Source organism: Panthera onca, chromosome B4, assembly GCF_046562875.1.
Source record: "Panthera onca isolate mPanOnc1 chromosome B4, mPanOnc1 haplotype 2, whole genome shotgun sequence".
In the NCBI taxonomy this organism is placed as follows: Eukaryota; Metazoa; Chordata; class Mammalia; order Carnivora; family Felidae; genus Panthera; species Panthera onca.
Window position 1 is genome coordinate 38,293,892 of NC_138345.1, and position 18,756 is coordinate 38,312,647.

Genomic DNA, 18,756 nt, shown 5'->3' on the forward strand with positions numbered 1-18,756 from the left:
TGCCTCCTTGACCTTGGACTTACTAGTCTCCAGAACTGTGAGAAATAAATGTTTGTTTTCTAAGCCACCCAGTCTATGGTATTTTGTTATAGCTAGAAACAGACACATGAAAATTTGTGGAATGTAATTAAAGCAAAACCTAGAGGGAAATTTATAACTTTAAATGCTTTCATTAGACAAAAATAAAGTGCAAAATCAATGGTCAAATCTTCCACTTTATGAAGCAGAGAAAACAAATAAAACCCAAGTAAGTTGAAAAAAAGCAAATAATAAAGATGAAAGCAGAAATCAGTGAGGTAGAAATAAAGCAATAGAGGAAATCAACAAAGCTAAAAGTTAGTTTTTGAGAAGACTAATTAAGTCAACAAGCTCTATTTAGACTAATCAAGAAAAAGATGAAATACAAATTATAATATAAATGAAGAAAAGGACATCATTATAGATCATATAGACATTCGACTGGTAATTTGAGAATATTATGACAATGTTATGCCCATAAATTTGATATCTTAGTTGAAATGGATACATTCATTAGAAAAACACTTTGTCAAAACTGATCTAAGAATGCATGGAAAACTAAAACTGTCCTGCATCTATTAAAAAATTGAATCTTCTGGGAAGCCTGGGTGGCTCAGTCAGTTAAGTGTCTGACTCTTGATTTTCGCTCAGGTCATGATCTTGCAGTTCATGTGATTGAGCCCCACATTGGACTACTCTGCACTGAGCTTGGAGCCTACTTGGGATTCTCTCTCTCTCTCTCTCTCTCTCTCTCTGTCTCTCCCCCTTTCTCCCTCTCTCTCTCCCTCTCTCTGTCCCTCCCCCACACATATGCTTGTGCTCTCTCTCTCTCTCTCTCAAAAATAAATAAACATTAAAAAAAATGGGATCTTCCTACAAAAATGGCTCTAGGCTCAGATGGTTTTACTAGTGAATTATATGTCAAATATTTAAAGAAGAAAAATACCAATCTCACACAAGCTTTTTCAGAAAATACGTGAGGAGAGGACACTTTCTAACTTGTGTCATAAGCTCAGTCAGCATTCCTGATTACCAGAGAAGGTAAGAGAAAATTACAGATTAACATGTCTCATAAATATAATAGAAAAATCTGCAACAGAATATTAGTGAATAAAACCTAGCAATATTTAAAAACGATAATACATTATGACAAGATGTTGGTTCAACATTTGAAGACAATCTATGGAGGTCAATGCATTATCTGAATGAAGGAGAAAGGTCACATATCATTTTAATAAATGTAGAAAAAGCACGTGACAAAATTCAGTGCCAATCATGATAAAAGCTCTTAGCAAATTATAAATAGAACTTCTTCATCTGAAAAAAGACACTCATAGAAAGCTGACAGCTGACATTATACTCAGTGGTGACATTTATATATTATTGGAACAAAGATGCCGGCCTTCTATTTTATTGAATGTTTTACTTCATGGCAGTCCTTGCCAGTGCAGTAAAATAAGTAAAAAAAAAAAAAAAAAAAAAAAAAAAAAAAAAAAATATATATATATATATATATATAGATAGATAGATAGGAAAAAAAGTAAAATTGTCTTCATTCACAAGTGACAAGATTTTTTTACATGGGAAAACAAAGGAATCTATGGAAAATCACACTAGAATTAGTATATGAAGGGAGCAAGTCTGCAAAATGCAAGGTCATATGTAGAGTGACATAAAACAATCAGAAAATAAAATTTTAGAAAATCATATACAGTACCATAAAATAAAAATAGTTGAGAATAAATTTAATGAAAGAAATGCAAGACTTCTAAAGTCTGTAAAACATTGCAGAGAAAAATTAAGGAAGACCTAAATAAATGGAAGGCTGTATCAGTGTTCTTGGATTGTAAAACTCAATATTGCTAAGATATCAATTCTCTCCAAATTCATCTATAGATTCAATGCAATTCCAATCAACTCCAGGAGGCTGTTCTGTGTGAATTAATAAGCAGATTCTAAAATGTATATGGAAATGCATAAGATCTAAAAAAAAAAAAAACAGAATAACCTTGTAAAATAACTAGGGCTCACACTACTTTATTTCTTTTTTTTTTAATTAAACATTTTTTAAGGTTTATTTTTGAGAGAGAGAGACAGAGTGTGAGCGAGGGAGGGGCAGAGAGAGAGGGAGACACAGAATCCGAAGCAGGGTCCAGGTTCTGAGCTGTCAGCACAGAGCCCAACATGGGACTCAAACTCATGAACCATGGGATCATGACCTGAGCTGAAGTAGGACACTTAACCGACTGAGCCACCAGGTGCCCCACTACTTAATTTCAAAGTTAATATTAAGTTACAGAAATTGAGTTAGTTTTGAAATGGCTTATTAATGGAACAGATTAGAGAATGCACCAATATATAGTTAATTAAACTTTGACAAAGTTGGCAAGGTAATTCAATGGTGGAAATGATAGTCTATTCTATAAATGGTGCTTTCACCATCTATGTTGTGTAAAAAATGAACTCAAACCCCTAATTTACACCACATAAAAAATTAATTTGACATGAATCATAGACCTAAAGGTAAAAGCCATAACTATAAAACTTCTGGAGGAAAACATAGGAGAATATTTTTGTGACCTTGGGATAGACAAAGATTAGACAAGACACAAATAATTCTAATCATTAAAAATTTAAAAAACACCTAAAACCTTAAAAATGTTTTAAAAAATAAAGAGGAGCACCTGGGTGGGTTTGTGGGTTCGAGCCCCGTGTCAGGCTCTGTGCTGATAGCTCAGAGCCTGGAGCCTGTTTTGGATTTTGTGTCTCCCTCTCTCTCTGCCCCTCCCCTGTTCACGCTCTGTCTCTGTCTCTCTCAAAAATAAATAAACATTAAAAAAATAAAAACAAAGCAACCTAAAAAGTTGGCTGTTGTCAAAACTAAAAGCTGCTTTTCAAAGACAACATTAAGAAAACAAAAAACCCATCACAGATTGGAAGAAGATATTAACAACATGTATATCTGAAAAAAGATTTGTTTCCAGAATTATATAAATTCCTACAATTCAATAAGGAAAAGACAAATAGCTCTAGAAAAAAAGTGGACAAAAGACTCAAATAGACACATCATAGAAGATCTATATGAATAGCCAATAAGCATATGAAAATTTACCTACATCAATAGGTATCAGGGAAATGCAATTAAAACTACAATGAGATACCAGTTCATATCTACAAGAATGAATAAAATTTCAAAAAGGGATAATACTAAGTTATTGGCATATAGAACAGCTCGAGTGCTCATACATTGTTGGTGGGATCATGAACCGGAGCAACTATTTTGGAAAGCTGTTTGGCACTTTCTTATGAAATTAAACACCTACTAGTAAGCCCACTTCTAGGTATTTACCGAAGGAAAATGAATATATATCCTCAAAAATACTTATACAAGAATGTTTGTATCAGCCTTATTTGCAACTGTCCAAATAGTCATCAACAAATGAATGGATGTCCGTATAATGGAATGCTAGTCAATAACAAGAACAAGAAAAAAGAAACAAACCTTGGATATGTGCACTAAAGTCAATGAATATCAAAAACCTTATGTTGAGCAAAGGAAGCCATACATACCATATGATTCAATTTATATGAAGGCAGAAGGAAGCTTTAGCGATAGAAGTTGGATGATTAGTCATCTGGATGGGGGTGGGGATTGACTGTCAAGGGGGATCAAGGACTTCCTAAGGGGAGGAAAATGTTCTATATCTTGATTATGGTAGCTGTCCCACAGGTGTATGTGAGTCAAAACTCTTACACCTAACCACGCATTTAAAATATGTGCTTTTTGGGGTGCCTGGGTGACTCAGTCGGTTAAGTGTCTGACTCTTGGTTTCAGCTCAGGTCATGAAGTCATGGTTAGTGAGTTCAAACCCTGTGTCAAGCTCCATGCTGCCAGTGCAGAGCCCGCTTGGGATTCTCTCTCTCTCCCTCTCTCTCTGCCCTTTCCATGCACTCTCCTCCCCCTCCTCCCAATAAATAAATAAACTTAAAAATAAAATAAAATAAAATAAAATAAAATAAAATAAAATAAAATATGTAGTATATGCAAGTTATACTAAAATTATACTATAATCCCAATATTACTGGTGATGAGTTAGTCAGAAGTGTTTGCTGATAGCTTGAACGGACAAAGATCCCGGCCTCACCACCATACACAGATGAATTATGTTCTCCTTAGGTTGGAGATAGTTGTAAAGGGTAACCTACTTTCTCTTTTACCACAAAATACTAGAATAATGGTAGATTAAGAAACACTTTCTATTCTTAAAAAAAATCAAACAAAGAAGTATGCACCTCCCACACACAAACCACAAAAACACGCAAAACACAAACCTCCTCCAATAACCTGTTCAATGACAATTTTCTCACTGTGGCAGAACATTCTGCTTCAGGTTTAACTTAAATCCCTCAAGTTGCATTGCACTAATTTCTACTTTTGTTCTTTGGTAAATGGAAGCTTTCCCAGGGCTGGCCAGGAATTTCTTCTCTTACAGTACAAAATTATCTTTCTTGGGTAGTGTTTTAAGGCTGGAGACGTTTGTAATTGTGCAGGTAGCCCCTGGTCCAGCTGCCTTACAATACTCTCCTGCGACTCAGCTTAATTATGTCTTTGAGATTTTCATTTTTAAAGATTTTATTTTTAAGTAATCTCTACACCCAAAATGGGGCTCAAACTCACAACCCTGAGACCAAGAGTCGCATGCTCCGCTGACTGAGCCAGGCAGGCACCCCCAGCATTGAGATTCCTGAAAAATTGGCAGGACAGTCTTGGGGTCGATGACCTTGGTGTACTCCCAGGTGCCTTGAATACATTGAAATTGGCTTTCCTTTCCTTCCATAACAGGAAATGCTGAAGGATGAGGTGCGGACACTCACCTACCGGAACTCCATGTATCACAACAAGCATGTGTTCAAGGACAAAGTGGTGCTGGACGTTGGGAGTGGTACCGGGATCCTTTCCATGTTTGCTGCCAAAGCAGGGGCCAAGAAGGTGTTTGGGGTGAGCATGCCACACCCTCTCTCCTGTTGGCTTCTGTAGAGATAGCCCTTGCCTCCCACCTTCTCCTGTCCTCCCTACAAGTACAAGCCCAGGTCCACCCCTTGTTGGGGCCACATCCTTGAAGAGGAGTAGAGAAAAATCAAGTGTGACTCTCAGGAGGTGTGGCAAGATCCCATGACTCCCTATCATTCAGGCATTGCTCCTGGCCCCTTGCCCTGACAAATGCTGACATTTACAGAGGATTTTTGACTTTCTGAAAATCATTCTGGTGTTATCATTACCTTAGAGAACTTAGTCCTAGCATCAGCTTGAGAAGCAGTGCAGTGTGATTATACACGTGAGCTTTGCCTTGAATCTCTGCCTTTACAGTCATGAGATGTGTGACCATGGACAATTCACTTCTGTACCTCAGTTTCCCCATCTATTAAATGGTCATAATAACAACACCTTGCCCATGGGGTGATTGTGAAGAAGAAGTTGAGTTTAATACATATGTAAAGTGCTTTAGAACAGGGCTTAGCATATGACCAACACTCAATATTTGATATTAATATAGTTAGGATAAGGCCCTAGCGGATAACAAGACAATCTCCTTTCTTTGTTCTTTGAAGGGCAAGTTGGTAGGTTTAAATTCTGCTCTGGCCACTGAGGTCTTCCAGATAGAAATGGAGGCTGACCCTCTGGAAGCTTCCCAGCCTTCCTCTGGCTGCCACCACACAGTTGCACACGGACTGATGACAGGGAGGCTGAGGGTCTGGACCTGGGAAGAAACTGTGAAAAAGAAGAGCTCTGCACAGCTGGCTGATGTGTGAAAAATGCAGTGGGTCCAAGGCTGGAATATGAAAATTAATCTTGGTCCAAATTAAAGACACGCTACAAACTCCCAGCACGTGCACAAGATAGCTGTTTGCAGAGGCCCGTGGGAGCTGAGCAGCTTTTAGTACGGCTTTGTTCTCTGTGCTTTTAGCTGGTTGTCCTGCAGCCTGTGCTGACAACTCCAGGCCCCCAGGTTGACCAGAGCCCTCCAAAACCCCTTGCCACCCACCCCTACTTGGCCTCAGAGGCCGGCCCCTGAGTCCCCCAGCAGGGACAGCATTCCCCCTCGGCACCTGACTTGGACAGTGCCTGGGCTGCAGAGGGTCTTCTAGAAACCCGGCACATCCTCAAGGCATCTCTGCCACAGACCGAACTGGAAAAGCCATGATGTATTCAGCTGAGACACTTGTGATGAGGTGGGCCAATCCGGGTGCCTCAGGTCAAGTGCTGCCCTTCCCTACCTTCCAGCTTTCCTTCACTGGGCTGTCCTCACCAGGAAGGAGGCTTTCCAGAAAGGGACAGACTCCACTTCCTGTGATCACACAGCCTGGGGGTGGGACTTGATTCACCTAGCCATGCTACTGCTTTCCCTGCTAGCCCTGTCTCTGAGGCCTCGTCCTGGTCTGGGACACGGGTAGCCGAGGGCTGAGCAGGGAAAGGGTAGGGCTGCCCCTCACTGGCTTCCAAGTGGCCAGAGGCTCCAGCTAAGGAGCTGTCAGGAGACATCCACTCAGCGCTTTCCAGCTGTGGTGACTATCCCAACTGTCCCAGTCCGTCTGCCTCCTGATCTGTTGCTGTCACAGCCTTTATAAACAACTCCCACATGTAGCTGGACCTCTTTCCTGATGGCTCATTTCACAGTCTCTCCTGATCCAGGCTCCCCCTCTGCCCACTGCTCTTCTCCAGAGAGAGGGAGAGAAGGAGAGAGGGAGAAGGAGAGAGAAATAAGAGGGAGAGGGAGAGAGAGAAGGAGAGAAAGATGGAGAGGGGGAAGGAAAAGGGGGAGGGGGAGGGGGGAAGAGAGGGAGAGAGAAATAGGAGGGAGAGGGAAAGAGAGGAGAGAAAGAGGTAGGGGGGAGGAGGGAGAGAGAGAGAGAGAGAAAGAGAGAGAGAGAGAGAGAGAGAGAGAGAGAGAGAGAGAGAGAAGAACAGGGGAAAGGAAAGCAGGGGGCAGAAGACAGGAAAAGAGGAAGGAGGACTGTGAAGCTGCCAAGGTCCTGGGGCCTGGGGCCATCAGTGCTCTCAATTGTTCGCATGCTTTGGCTTATTTAATCCTCATGATGACCACATTAAACAGGGACTGTTTCCTCACTTATGAGGGAACTGAGGCATAGTTAGAGAGTGGCCAAGGCCTGATGTGAATCTAGGCCTCCTGCCTCCAGAACATGTGTTCTTCACCACGAAACCATGCAGCCTCTTGCAGATGGGTGCCAACGTGGCAAGGAGGGGGAAAGAATTGGAGGAGAGAAACACAGTCCCACAGAAAGTGGGATCAAAGGCCACAGGACCTCTTAGTCCAGGAAAGGGACCATCCTCTTGGGCTCTGAGCCTGGCCTAGCTCTATCTTCTCTGACAAAGCAACCCCTATCTGATCCTGCAGGTGCCTTCATCCATCCCCAAGGCTTTTATGGAAGCTGTGGGCCCGCCCCTCAGTCCTCCTATGCAAATACTCTCCCCTCTGGTTCCAGCATCCCCTGGCTGTCTCCTGACACATGCCCCAGGTGTGGACTCGATCTCCCGCTCTTCCCATAAGGTCCTGCTCTCAGCTGATGCTTGGCTAATTTTTCACATACCTTGGCCCTTTACTTAGGAGATTTGGGGAGACTGGAAATACTTGTAGATTAAAAGGAATTAACCATCTCAAAGGTGAACACTGCAGAAAGGGTAAGAATTGACTTGTGCATGACATGTGTGGCAGGACGGATCTCAAGACTGGTCCTGAGGCCCTGACGTGGCATTTTCCTGATGGTCCCTATCCTGGAATATGCCCAGTTCAGCAGGGAGATTGGGAGGGAGTGGGTAGAGTACAGCAGCTAAGCAACCTCATCCCATTCTCCTCTGGCTAGGAGGAGACCTGCCAGGTCTTACTGAATCTCTCAAGTTGGACACCAGGTCTTCCATTGTGGAGCAGCGGATTGAAGTCAGCCTCCTTACAGCAAAGGCAGCCAAATTCAATGCAAGAGCCACTGGCCTGCAAATTGGGAGGGATGCACTGTAGTTTTCAGTCTGCTGTATGAAAAAATAGCTGTATGACTGTGGGAGGGTCACTGTACCCATCTAGGCTCAGCTTATTTGTCTGTTAAATAGGAGCTAGACAGGCTGTGATCTTTTTTACACCTTTCTCCTTTGTTCTGTGCCCTTTCTAGATTGAATGTTCCAGTATTTCTGACTACTCAGAGAAGATCATTAAGGCCAACCACTTGGACAACAGTAAGATATACCTCTGTGTGTTTTCCCATGGACAGAGGGAGTGAGGGGGTTTAACACTTTCTTGTTTGGGTGGTATAGACTGATGTAAGAGGGAAAAGTACAGAGCACTTGGCCTTGGGAAGGTGGAGCCTGGTGGAGGCTCTATTAGCAGGACTGTACCCACAGGATTCTGAGGTTCCCAATCCCAGCCATGTCAGCCAAGGGCACGTTATTCCCAGCGCAGCTTTCATGGCTTAGCTGCCATGCCTTCTGCTTGGCCCCAGCTGTAGGCATTCTATTGAGTTTTGCAAAATGGCAGCTATTCCTCCTCTTCTTTGCTCTCCACAACCCTATCCCTACCTCTCCCTTTCAGCAAACCAGTGGCATCCTAGCAGACCCAGGCTCTGCCTTTGGAGAAATGTGGTCCCCTACTGCCCATGGGCTGTCTTGCTGATAGTGCTGTCTTGGCAATTAGGCTGCCTTTGGGAGTGGGACCTTCTCCAAGCTGGTGTCTGATTATAAATAGAGGTGCCTTCCCTTCCCTTCCTCCCTTCACTCCTTACCCATGCATTGCAACCTTTCCCAGACCCCTCCTCCTGGAAAACTATTTTGAACACACTCACACCCACAAGTGTCCCCAATCCAAAGAACTCCTTGCATCTTTTATTAGTCAACTGGATGAGATTTAGCCTCTAGGCCCTGTGCTGAGCTGGGCCATACATAGGGTTTGTAAACTAGGAAAACAAGGTTGACTTTTTTTCCCTAAGGATGATAGAGGCATTTTGGAGACTATTATGCAAAGAAAAGTATTTCCTATGGGGTATGGATTAGAATGTGTTGTCGGCATCAAGAGTGTAAGCAGAGACACATTAGGAGGCTGTTTCAGTGCTCAGGGGACATGCTATGGCATGGACCAGGGTGGTGGCAGTGGAGGTGGAGAAAAGTGACCACTTTGGGCTAGAGGTAAGGGGGTCTACTGATGAGATGCATGTGGAAATGATAAAAAAGATATGAGCAAGAGCTATTTTGTTGCCTTGAGTAACTGGGTGGATGGTGGAAGACAGAAAGTAGAGAACTTCTGGGGATGACGGGAGGGAGAAAGAAATCAAGAGTTCTCTTTTGCACATGTCAGGTTTGAGATGGACATCCAGTGGACTTGTTAAGCAAGAGTAAATTTATGAGTTTATGTTTCAGGGAGATCCAGCACATGGGATTTGGGAGTCTTCAGCATATGGATGTTATTTGAAGCCACAGGATGATGTCACTTAGGCTTAAAGTATAGCTGGAGGAAGAAATGGACCAAAGATAGGGCTCTGGGGCATTTCAATGTTTGGAAGTCAGTCAGAGGAGAAAGGGCCAGTAAAAGGCAGAGAAGATACACCCAGTGAGGCTGATGGACATTCAAGAGAGAGAGATGCACCATGAAGCCAAGGGAAGGAGGAAGGGGCGACTATAGGGAATGCTCAGAGATCAAATAAGGGAAGAACAGAGAAGTGACTATTGCATTTGGCCACATGGAGGCCATAGGTGTTCTAAACAAGAGCAGACTCAATGCTAGGGTGGGGACTGAAGTTCAGTTAGAGTAGGATAAATTGTGGAGAGAGGGCTATAAATAAGTCTTCTTGCTGTGCCGGGGAACAGGAGAATGGAACTGTAGCTACAGGTGAATGTGGGGCCAAGGCAGGGAGTTGTTTTTAAGGGCAGGAGATATGAAAACATGTGTGTCTGATTCAGTTGTCCAGTAGACAGGCACATACAGGAAAAAGAAAAGTCAGTCATGAGGCCCTTGGGTCCAGAACACAGGTATAGGGGTTGGTCTTTCCCTTGGAGTAGGGACAGTTTAACCACAGAAACAGATGGAGACTGAGGAGTATGGCTCCAGATAGAGTTGGGCTGCTGGTGGAAAGCCCCCAGTTTGTTGCTTCCATTTTCTTTTCAAAGAATGAGACAGTGATTGGCAGAGAAGAGGGGGATGAGAAAAGATGTGGAAAATGATGGAATGGTCTTTCAGAAGGAGGGAGGGAGGCAAATATGCTGGACTGGTGGGGATTGCTGGAGATGAGTCAGCATAGATATGCAATAAGCTCAGTCCTTGTGTGAGTTTCTCCTTACCACGCTCACCAGCTTGGGTGTGAGGAGGGCCACCTGGGTGGGGGCTTTGATAGTGGGTGGGGGCACACAAGTTCGTTTCAATAATGGATCATGGAATTTAAGCTGGGTAAGGCAGGAAGTGAAGAAGGGATGGGGGGTGGTAGGTGAGTGACAATGAAAAAGGTTAGCGGTATTGGGGAGGCCATGAGCAGAGGTCCAGAGGCCTTTTTCCAGCTTGAGTAGAGGACATGTTGCCCTGACCTCTGACTTTGGTGTCCAGTCTCTCCTGGTTCACTTTGGGCAGCCAGCTATCCTGCACACTCCTCAGAACAGTCCCTGACATGGGCAGAAGGGAAAGAGAGGTGAGCTCTCTACTTGCCTACTAAAGATAGGAAAAGAAAACTGGCCAATTCCTTCTCTGCAAGGGTGCAATAGCCTGACATCCGTGTGTTTTCATCTGACATCCCTTTCTCCAACTCTGTGACATAGGGCAAGAGGTTCCCCCCATTTAACAGATGGGGAAACTGAGGTAGGAGAGGTAGGGCAGAAATTTGGTCTTGGTTCTTGCTCCTGTACTCTCTCCTAAAGTGTGTTTACATTGATGTGGAATCCCCAGGAGTGGCTGCCAATCCTGAAAATGAAAATTAAAACCTGTTAGGAGAAGAGGGTGGGGACAAATTGATGTCTGATCAGACACCCTCCCAGTACCACCCCTGGTCTCCAAGGGGCCTTCAAAGGACATTTAGACCATTCCCTGCCTCTGTACATGTTCAGTTGCGCAGTGACGCCTGACCTTGGAGGGACGGTCTGCCTTCCCCGTCCCCCTGACTCTTCATCTGTCTCTTGCTACCAATTCTCTTGGGATCTGGAACTATAGCCCCCGAAGCTTGCAAAGGGCAGCTGCTTGCAGCCATTGGTAGCAGCGTGTAGAGTGGACCTGAGTGAGAGTGGGGGAGAATAGTCCCTGTGAGGAGTGCCTGACTTTGGGAGAAGGGCGGTTTGGGTCTGAAAGTATGCTAGGAAAAAGAAGCCAATAACCCCTCATCATGCCCTCTAATTCACACCTCGAGAGCTTTCCCTCTCTGCCTCTCTTCTGCTTCAGTTTCTTGTAATTTTTTTTAATGTTTGTTTATTTTTGAGAGAGACAGAGACAGAGTGTGAGCGGGGGAGGAGCAGAGAAAGAGGGAGACACAGAATCTGAAGCAGGGTCCAGGCTCTGAGCTGTCAGCACAGAGCTCAACACGGGGCTTGAACCCACGAATGGTGAGATCATGACCTGAGCCAAAGTGGGACACTTAACTGACTAAGCCACCCAGGCACCCTCTGTAATTTGGTTTATTTCCCTTCCTATCTTTATCACTTCTTTCCTTTAACCTTCAAAACATTCCAATATATAGATAAGGTACAACTTTTTTTTTTCCTGAACACTTTGAGAGCAAGTTGTTGACATGATGCCCCATCAGCCCCAAATACATGCATATGCGTGTCATACAAACAGGGACATTTCCCTGCATAGCCACACTGTGACCATCAAAATCAGGAGACTAACGTTCTTCCATGATCATTAGCTAGCGCTCAGATCCCGCTTATGTCTGCCACTTGTTGAAATAACATCCCTTAGAGTAAAAGGAATCACCTTCTTAAAAAAATTTTTTTAATGTTTATTTTTGTGAGAGAGAAAGAGAGAGAGAGAGGAAGAGAGAGAGAGAAAGAAAGTGAACAGGGGAGGGACAGAGAGAGGGAGACGCAGAATTTGAAGCAGGCTCCAGGCTCCAAGCTGTCAGCACAGAGTCTGACGCGGGGCTCGAACTCATGAACCGTGAGATCATGTCTTGAGCTGAAGTCAGACACTCAACTAACTGAGCCACCCAGGCGCTCCTAAAAGGACTCAGTTTCAAACCACATGTTGCATTTAGTTGCCACATCTCTGGTTTCCTTCAGGCTGGAGTGGCCAGATGCTCCTCAACTCTTGTTGCCTTGACGCTTGACAACTGCAGGCCAGAGTTCTGTAGAATGTCTCTCAGTTGGGGGCATGTGATGCTTCTGCAAGATTGGGTTCAGATCGTGCCTCCTGGCAGGAGTTCGCGGAGATGCTGTGTCCTTTTTCCTGCATGCTCTTGGGGACATGCAGTTTTGATTTGTCCTGTTACCGACAGCATTTGCTTTGATCACTGCTTCTGGTGATGTCTGCCAGGCTTCTCCATGGTCAAGTTGCTCTTTCTCCCTTTGTAATTAGTAAGATTTTCTGGGGGAAGTGGTTTGAAACCATGTAAATATTTCATTCCTCATCATTAATTTCCTATTTTATTCAATAGGTTACATCTATTATTAAAGGTACTTATTTTGATACACGAATTGTTCCTAATTTGGTCATGGGAGCACCTTTAAGCTGGCTTCTGTGTCCTTTTGACATTCCTTCTTCATTTTTTGTGGGCTTTCTTACTTTCTGGCACTAACGTTCCAGGCTCATCTTGTGCTTTCCACGGCTTTGTTTTAGAATCAGCTGTTTCTCCAAGGAGTCATGAGTCCATTTACTGGACAATGGCATTTAGAAACTAGAATCTGGGGCTAAATGTGTTCATTGATTTTAGGGTGTTGAGGCCCTCAGGCTGCTTCAGTAGAAAGAACTAGAGAGTGTGTGTGTGTGTGTGTGTGTGTGTGTGTGTGTTTACATACACATTTACATAACGTGTACTTCTGAATCTATCTATACATACTGTCAAGTGTAAGTCCACGTGCTACCCCACCTCCTGCTCTAACCAGCACTGCAGGGTCCTCTAACTTTCTCTCTTCCCATGTTTACAATTCATTTCTCTGACAGTGAAAAACCTGGCTCCTACTATTCTTCTTTTTTTTTAAGGTTTATGTATTTTTGAGATAGAGATAGAGATAGAGAGCAAGCATGCAAGCAGGGGAGGTGCAGAGAGAGAGGAACAGAGGATCCAAAGTGGGCTTGGAGTTGACAGGCTGACAGAAGCCAGCCTGATGCGGGGCTCAAACTCATGAACCACGAGATCATGACCTGAGCCAAAGTCGGCTGCCCAACCTACTGAGCCACCCAGGCTGCCCTGGCTCCCAGTATTCTTATTATGTTTACTTATTGAAACCATCCCCCCTGATGTACACCATCTCCCATTGTCACCACCTCCTGCCCTATGCAGACGTGTCTGTCACCCCGTGTTGGGCTCTGACACTGGCATGGGTACTCTCCTCTCCCTGCTTAGACTCCAGCTTGCAGAGCCAGGCTGCTTCCCATGCAGCAGCCCTCTCGGCCCCTTGGACTTTACTCTCCCATCCCAGGCCACCTCTTCATGCCCTGCTTACCACACTGCCCCCACACTGCTCAAGCTTCAACACCCCATGCTGGACTGTTGTGGCAGGTACACACACCCCCTTTCTGGGCTGCCTAGACATCTAGTTTGCTCAGCCGCATTCTTAGCATGCAATCATCCCAGGTGCTGTACTTTGATGGCTCACACTTGATTCTCTACTAGTGAGCAAAGGCCCAAGAGGGACAAACCCTTATCCCCAAGTAAATAGCCAACCCCATGCCTCATTCTTACCCCTCACATACAGTGTACCGAGGAGGAGGGAACACCAGGCCCAGGGGCCTTTACAAGGCAAAGTTGTTTCCACTTCTTCCTTCCTGGGCTTAGCAACAGGTGGGTGGAGCCGGTGAGACCGCCCAGGGCCCTGTCTGCTGCACCCGCTCGCTCAGCCTTGGCATGTGTACTGGAAAGAGGACAGCTTGACTGTACAAATGCTTCCATGGAAATGCTTTTGAAATGTTGCACCAGCCAATTGTGTGGGGCTTAGGAGCGTAGGTGTACAGACATAAATAACAACACAGGACATAAAATACCTGCTACCCAGAATCAATCAATCTCTCTCCCCCTCCACCTCCATACAGCTCCTGGGGCTGGATTTATTCGCGTGTATACACACACCTCCACGAAGCCACCTGCAGTGGTCATGCAGCCTTCACATGGCTTCTTCCACATGCATGGCCCACTCACGTGCTCAGAGACTCCTGTTTGACTTTGACTTCCTCCTTTTCCCTGCTGCGGAGCTGAGTGTGCTACCAAGATGCTTAGAAAGGTAGATTTGTTTGTGAAGATTGACATAGGACCTCAGGGATGGGTAAAATTTTTATAGCTCTAGAAACAAAAAAGTTATAACCCATTTACTTCTCAGGAAGCTCAAGGGAGAAAGTGTATCCCTCCTTTCCTTTCTCTTTTCCTGCCTGTGCACGTCCTAAAGTATTAAGTGTCACAGACGAAGAAGCCTGAGCACACAGCAGAATGGCAATGGACAGAGCATGCTCCACAACGTAACAGTAGAGATGGCTCTGTCCCATCGCTTGGACTTTCTGATCCACCACCTGCTGCCCAGAGAGGAGCTATGTCCCAGCACAGCGTGCAGGGCTATTCGGGGGTGAGAGACAGTGTTCAGAGTGACTAATGCCAGGCTTCGTGTGTGGTAGGTGCTCAAACGTTAAGTGTAGGTCCTTTCAGTCTTCATGTTCTACACTTTGCTCTTTCTTGGCCGCACACGCACCCTGAGACTTTTGGAGATGACGCTTCAATCCTCTGCTGCGGCAGGTTTCCTCCGCGCCCTGGGGCATGCAGCCTTGGGATGGTTCGCCTGATAGGAACCCTGCCACCAGTCACTTGGGATCCGTGGTTGTGAGGAGCACTTGTTTCCGGGGGTGGGGGAATCCTCCTCCCTGCAGCCTTGCCGAGGCTCCCTTCCTTTCCTCTGGGCCATGCAGAGTAGGAGACTCCTGTCATGTGGCAGCCCTTTGTCCACATCCCCCGATGATGATGACACCCTCCCAGATCCTACACTCTTTGCTTGGTTTGAGCCACTGTCTCCCCCTCACCCTTGGAGTTCTGCTAAGAAATAAGCCCAACCCGGAGACAGGAGGGACCCAGATGCTGTGCTTCTGACACCATGGCTCCAACTTCCTTCCATTAGCGATTGTGGAAAATGCAATGTCACCTGGTGCTGAGATGGAATCAGCTACAGCCTGTCGTCTGTCCGTATCCATATCTGTTGACTATCAGAATTACTGCCCAGCTGGAGCTCCTAACCTATGTCTTGAATCCAAACCGTTTATTTATCCAAATAAACACTTCTTATTCATATTAGACTTCCTGTTGGTAGATTTGGTCCTTCCTTACAACTACTCAGGCTTTCGAGAGAGCATGGCTCTTCCAGGGTCATTGTTTTCTGCTTGCTGTTCCCACATTTTTGATGGGTGCCCTGGGGTGAGTGTGGAAGCTCTCGTAGGCTGGTCTGTGTTCAGCTCTTGATCAGCGCCTTTGAATACAGCCAAATAGCCAGTGGCAAATCCATACGATAAGGATGCTGTGGGGGCAAGGACTTGTCAGAGCTCCTGTTGGAGGTCCCCACATGGTACACTGCAGGCAGGGGGGTGAAGAGCACTTACTCTGGAACCGGACTTCCTGGTTCACGCTCAGTGCTGCCCGATTAGCTTGTGATCTTGGATACCTTATTTTGTGTGCCTTAGTTCCCCCATCTGTGAAATGGGAGCAACAACACGTCATAGGGTCATTGTGACGATTCCATGTTACTGCACGTAAAACTGTGGCATGCTGAGACAGGCTCCTACAGGCTCCTGAGGGCCAACTGTTAAATTTTCAGTGTATTTGTAGAACAGATGAAGTCACTTTGGTGGCTTGAAATTGGCCACAGTGGGAATATTTACACCACAGAAGCCAGCAAATGCTACAAATCAGGGCTACTTTCCCCGGAGACCCAGTTGTTAAGTATCTACCAGCACACTACTGTTAAAACACAATGGTGTCCCATAGGCAGTAAGCAGCCAAGAAATTTTAGCTATGGTTATTATTATTTCATTTGTTAACTTGACTAATAACTCTGTCAAAAGAAAAAATGAGATTAATCAGATATAATTTTTTTTAATGAACCTGTACTAGTGACTCCTGGCAATTGCTGCTTCCTTTCCTAACTGCTCGTGAAGAAGCCTATTAATAATCTTAGGGCTGGGTTTCACGCCCTTGTTTCTTCAGGCATTGTTGTGCCAGCCCTGTACCAGGTGCTGGGAGCCAATGGTGAACCTGACAGACAAGCTTTTTGTTCAGGTGAAGCTCACTTATCTCACGGAGAAGACAGACATAAGCACAAGTGAACAGACATCATGATAAAATTACAAATGGTGCAAGGTCTTAGAAAGAAACATGATGGAGTCATTGAGAAAAGTGGGGTGCCCACTTCTGACTGGGGGATCGCAATGGCATGATGGAACTGGCTCACAGTTCACACCCCCTTGTGAGAGCTGATCCTGCACTTTTCTTCCCAACTGTGCACGGGTGACATCCCAGCGTGAACAACAGAAATCAGCCATGGTGGAAATGTTTACACCACCGACACCAGCAGGTGCCTTTTTTAGACACTGACCAGCACAGCCAGTTTTAGACACTGACCTGCACAGCATTGGAAGTGCGGAAGCTTCTGGATCGAGGGCACTGAGGCACAGACTTGACTAGTGAAGAAGCCACCTGCTGAGTAGACAGACATGTATCACACAGAGGGACCACTGGTGCCAGCTCCCTGAGATGGAAGACATTTTGTGCCTGTAAACTCTAAGTATTGGGTGACAGTGATACCTGGAATGATTTCAGAGTCCCAGAGCCTAGGGAAGGCTTTGCTGCCTTCTACATTCACAATGATTCAAAAACCCTGTCCAGTACCCCTGCCTTCCTAATCCCTACCCTACTTGGCTAAGCCCCCACAATCCTCTGCCTGTGGCCAATGTGTGGGGTATGTACTCAGGCTGTGCCATGCTAGGGATTCTAAGTGGTGGGTGATAGGTTGGGGTGGGGTGAGTCCCAGGGTGGTTTTGATTGCCCAAGTATTAGTCCAGCCAGTGCAGGGTGTCTGGGAAGGGAAGGGCTCGGGCCAAAGCTAGCAGGACTTCAGAGCTCTAGCTAAGCAGAGTAGGCCCTCAGTCCTCAAGGGAGCCAGAGCAGGTCAGGACATGAAGCCAGGCAGATTATGCACTAGGGGCAAGGCAGAAGCTCAAGCCCTATGTTCTTGGGTGAATGGGGGGTTATGGAAGAAAGAGAGGTACCATACTGAAGGTTCTACTATACGGAGGCTACATAGCACGCATGGCTCATCTATGCCAGCTCCAGTTATGGGATCTGTTTGCTGCAGGGTATTTTCCAAGTTCCACCAGATATTGGGGGTAAAGTTATTGGTGTCTTCTTTCTCCCACCACCACTGGCCCAAGAATGGGGCTTACACTGACTGACCTTGTAAGAGAGGTTTATCCATGCATCTGGACCTTGGAGAAGATGAGGGCAGAAAGCTGAGGCAAGGCTGATACCAGGGAGGTGTCTCAGTTCCACCTCCACCACCCTGATGGCTCAAGATGGTTCTACCTCTCCTCACCCTACTAACCAACCTGACTGGCCTTCAGGAGAAGGATAGGTTAATCCTTGGCCTTCTCAGGTTTCTTTTCTCCCATCATTCCCAAGCAGCTGCTTGGTGGCCACAACAATCCCATGATTGTTGTGGGTAAGTCAAGTATTATATCCACTGGCAGACAAAGGAGGGGAATCTCAGGGAGACTGGTGACTTGTACCAGGGTTACACAATTGGCCTAGCCTTTGGCTCTGCCTTTTGATTTCTCTAAACTCCAGTTCTCTCATTTAGGCAGATGGAATAATAAAACCAACCACACAGGTTCCTGTGAGGGTTATAGAGATAATGTAAGTGAAATCACTCTGCAAGCTGCTATTCAAATGCCAGCAATTTTTTACTATCATAATTAGGACTAGTTTGAGGATCTTTTGTCTTTGAACCCAAATACCCTTTTTTCAAAATTGCTTATTCATCCATTCATTCATTCAGTAATGATTTTTGAATGTTTGTGAGGGGTCAAGTGCTCTGCTAGGTCCTAGAAATAGGAAACTGAAATAGACAATTAAGAAGAGGAGATCGTAGCCTGGAGGTGAATCAGGCCCCCAGAAGTTGTTTGGCAGCTGGCATGGGTGTCGCCAAAATAGGCCTGTGAACAACATGGAAAAGGAGCCGAGGGGCAGCTGGTGTCCATGCTGTGGTGGGGGTGGCATCAGAGAGGCTCTACCACCTCAGAGCATGCTCCCTGCCTCACATTCATGACCCTCATGCCCACTCCTCTATTACACAAGATCTGCTCTGGGGAACAGAGGAGTGTAAACTGGGGAGACTACTAACTCCAGACCTGTAGGGTCACCTGACTCTGATGGACATGTGGGAGGCCCAAATGAGATCAGGCTGGCCCAATTTGTTTTTTGGTTTTTGGTTTTAGGTTTAATTTTTTAAATTTATTTTTAGTTTTTATTTGAGAGAGAGAGAGAGAAAGAGAGAGAGAGAGAGAGAGAGAGAGAGAG

At 45.3% G+C, this 18,756-nt stretch overlaps 1 protein-coding gene across 1 annotated transcript in view; it reads left to right on the forward strand.

Moving 5' to 3' along the window:
* The window catches only part of PRMT8 (protein arginine methyltransferase 8), a 100,539-nt gene that overhangs the window by 52,854 nt on the left and 28,929 nt on the right, over nt 1–18,756 (forward strand). Inside the window, exons 3-4 of the mRNA XM_060658683.3 lie at nt 4,862–5,017; nt 8,200–8,263. Of these exons, the coding sequence (XP_060514666.1) occupies nt 4,862–5,017; nt 8,200–8,263 (220 nt within the window). The remainder of the gene's footprint in view (nt 1–4,861; nt 5,018–8,199; nt 8,264–18,756) is intronic.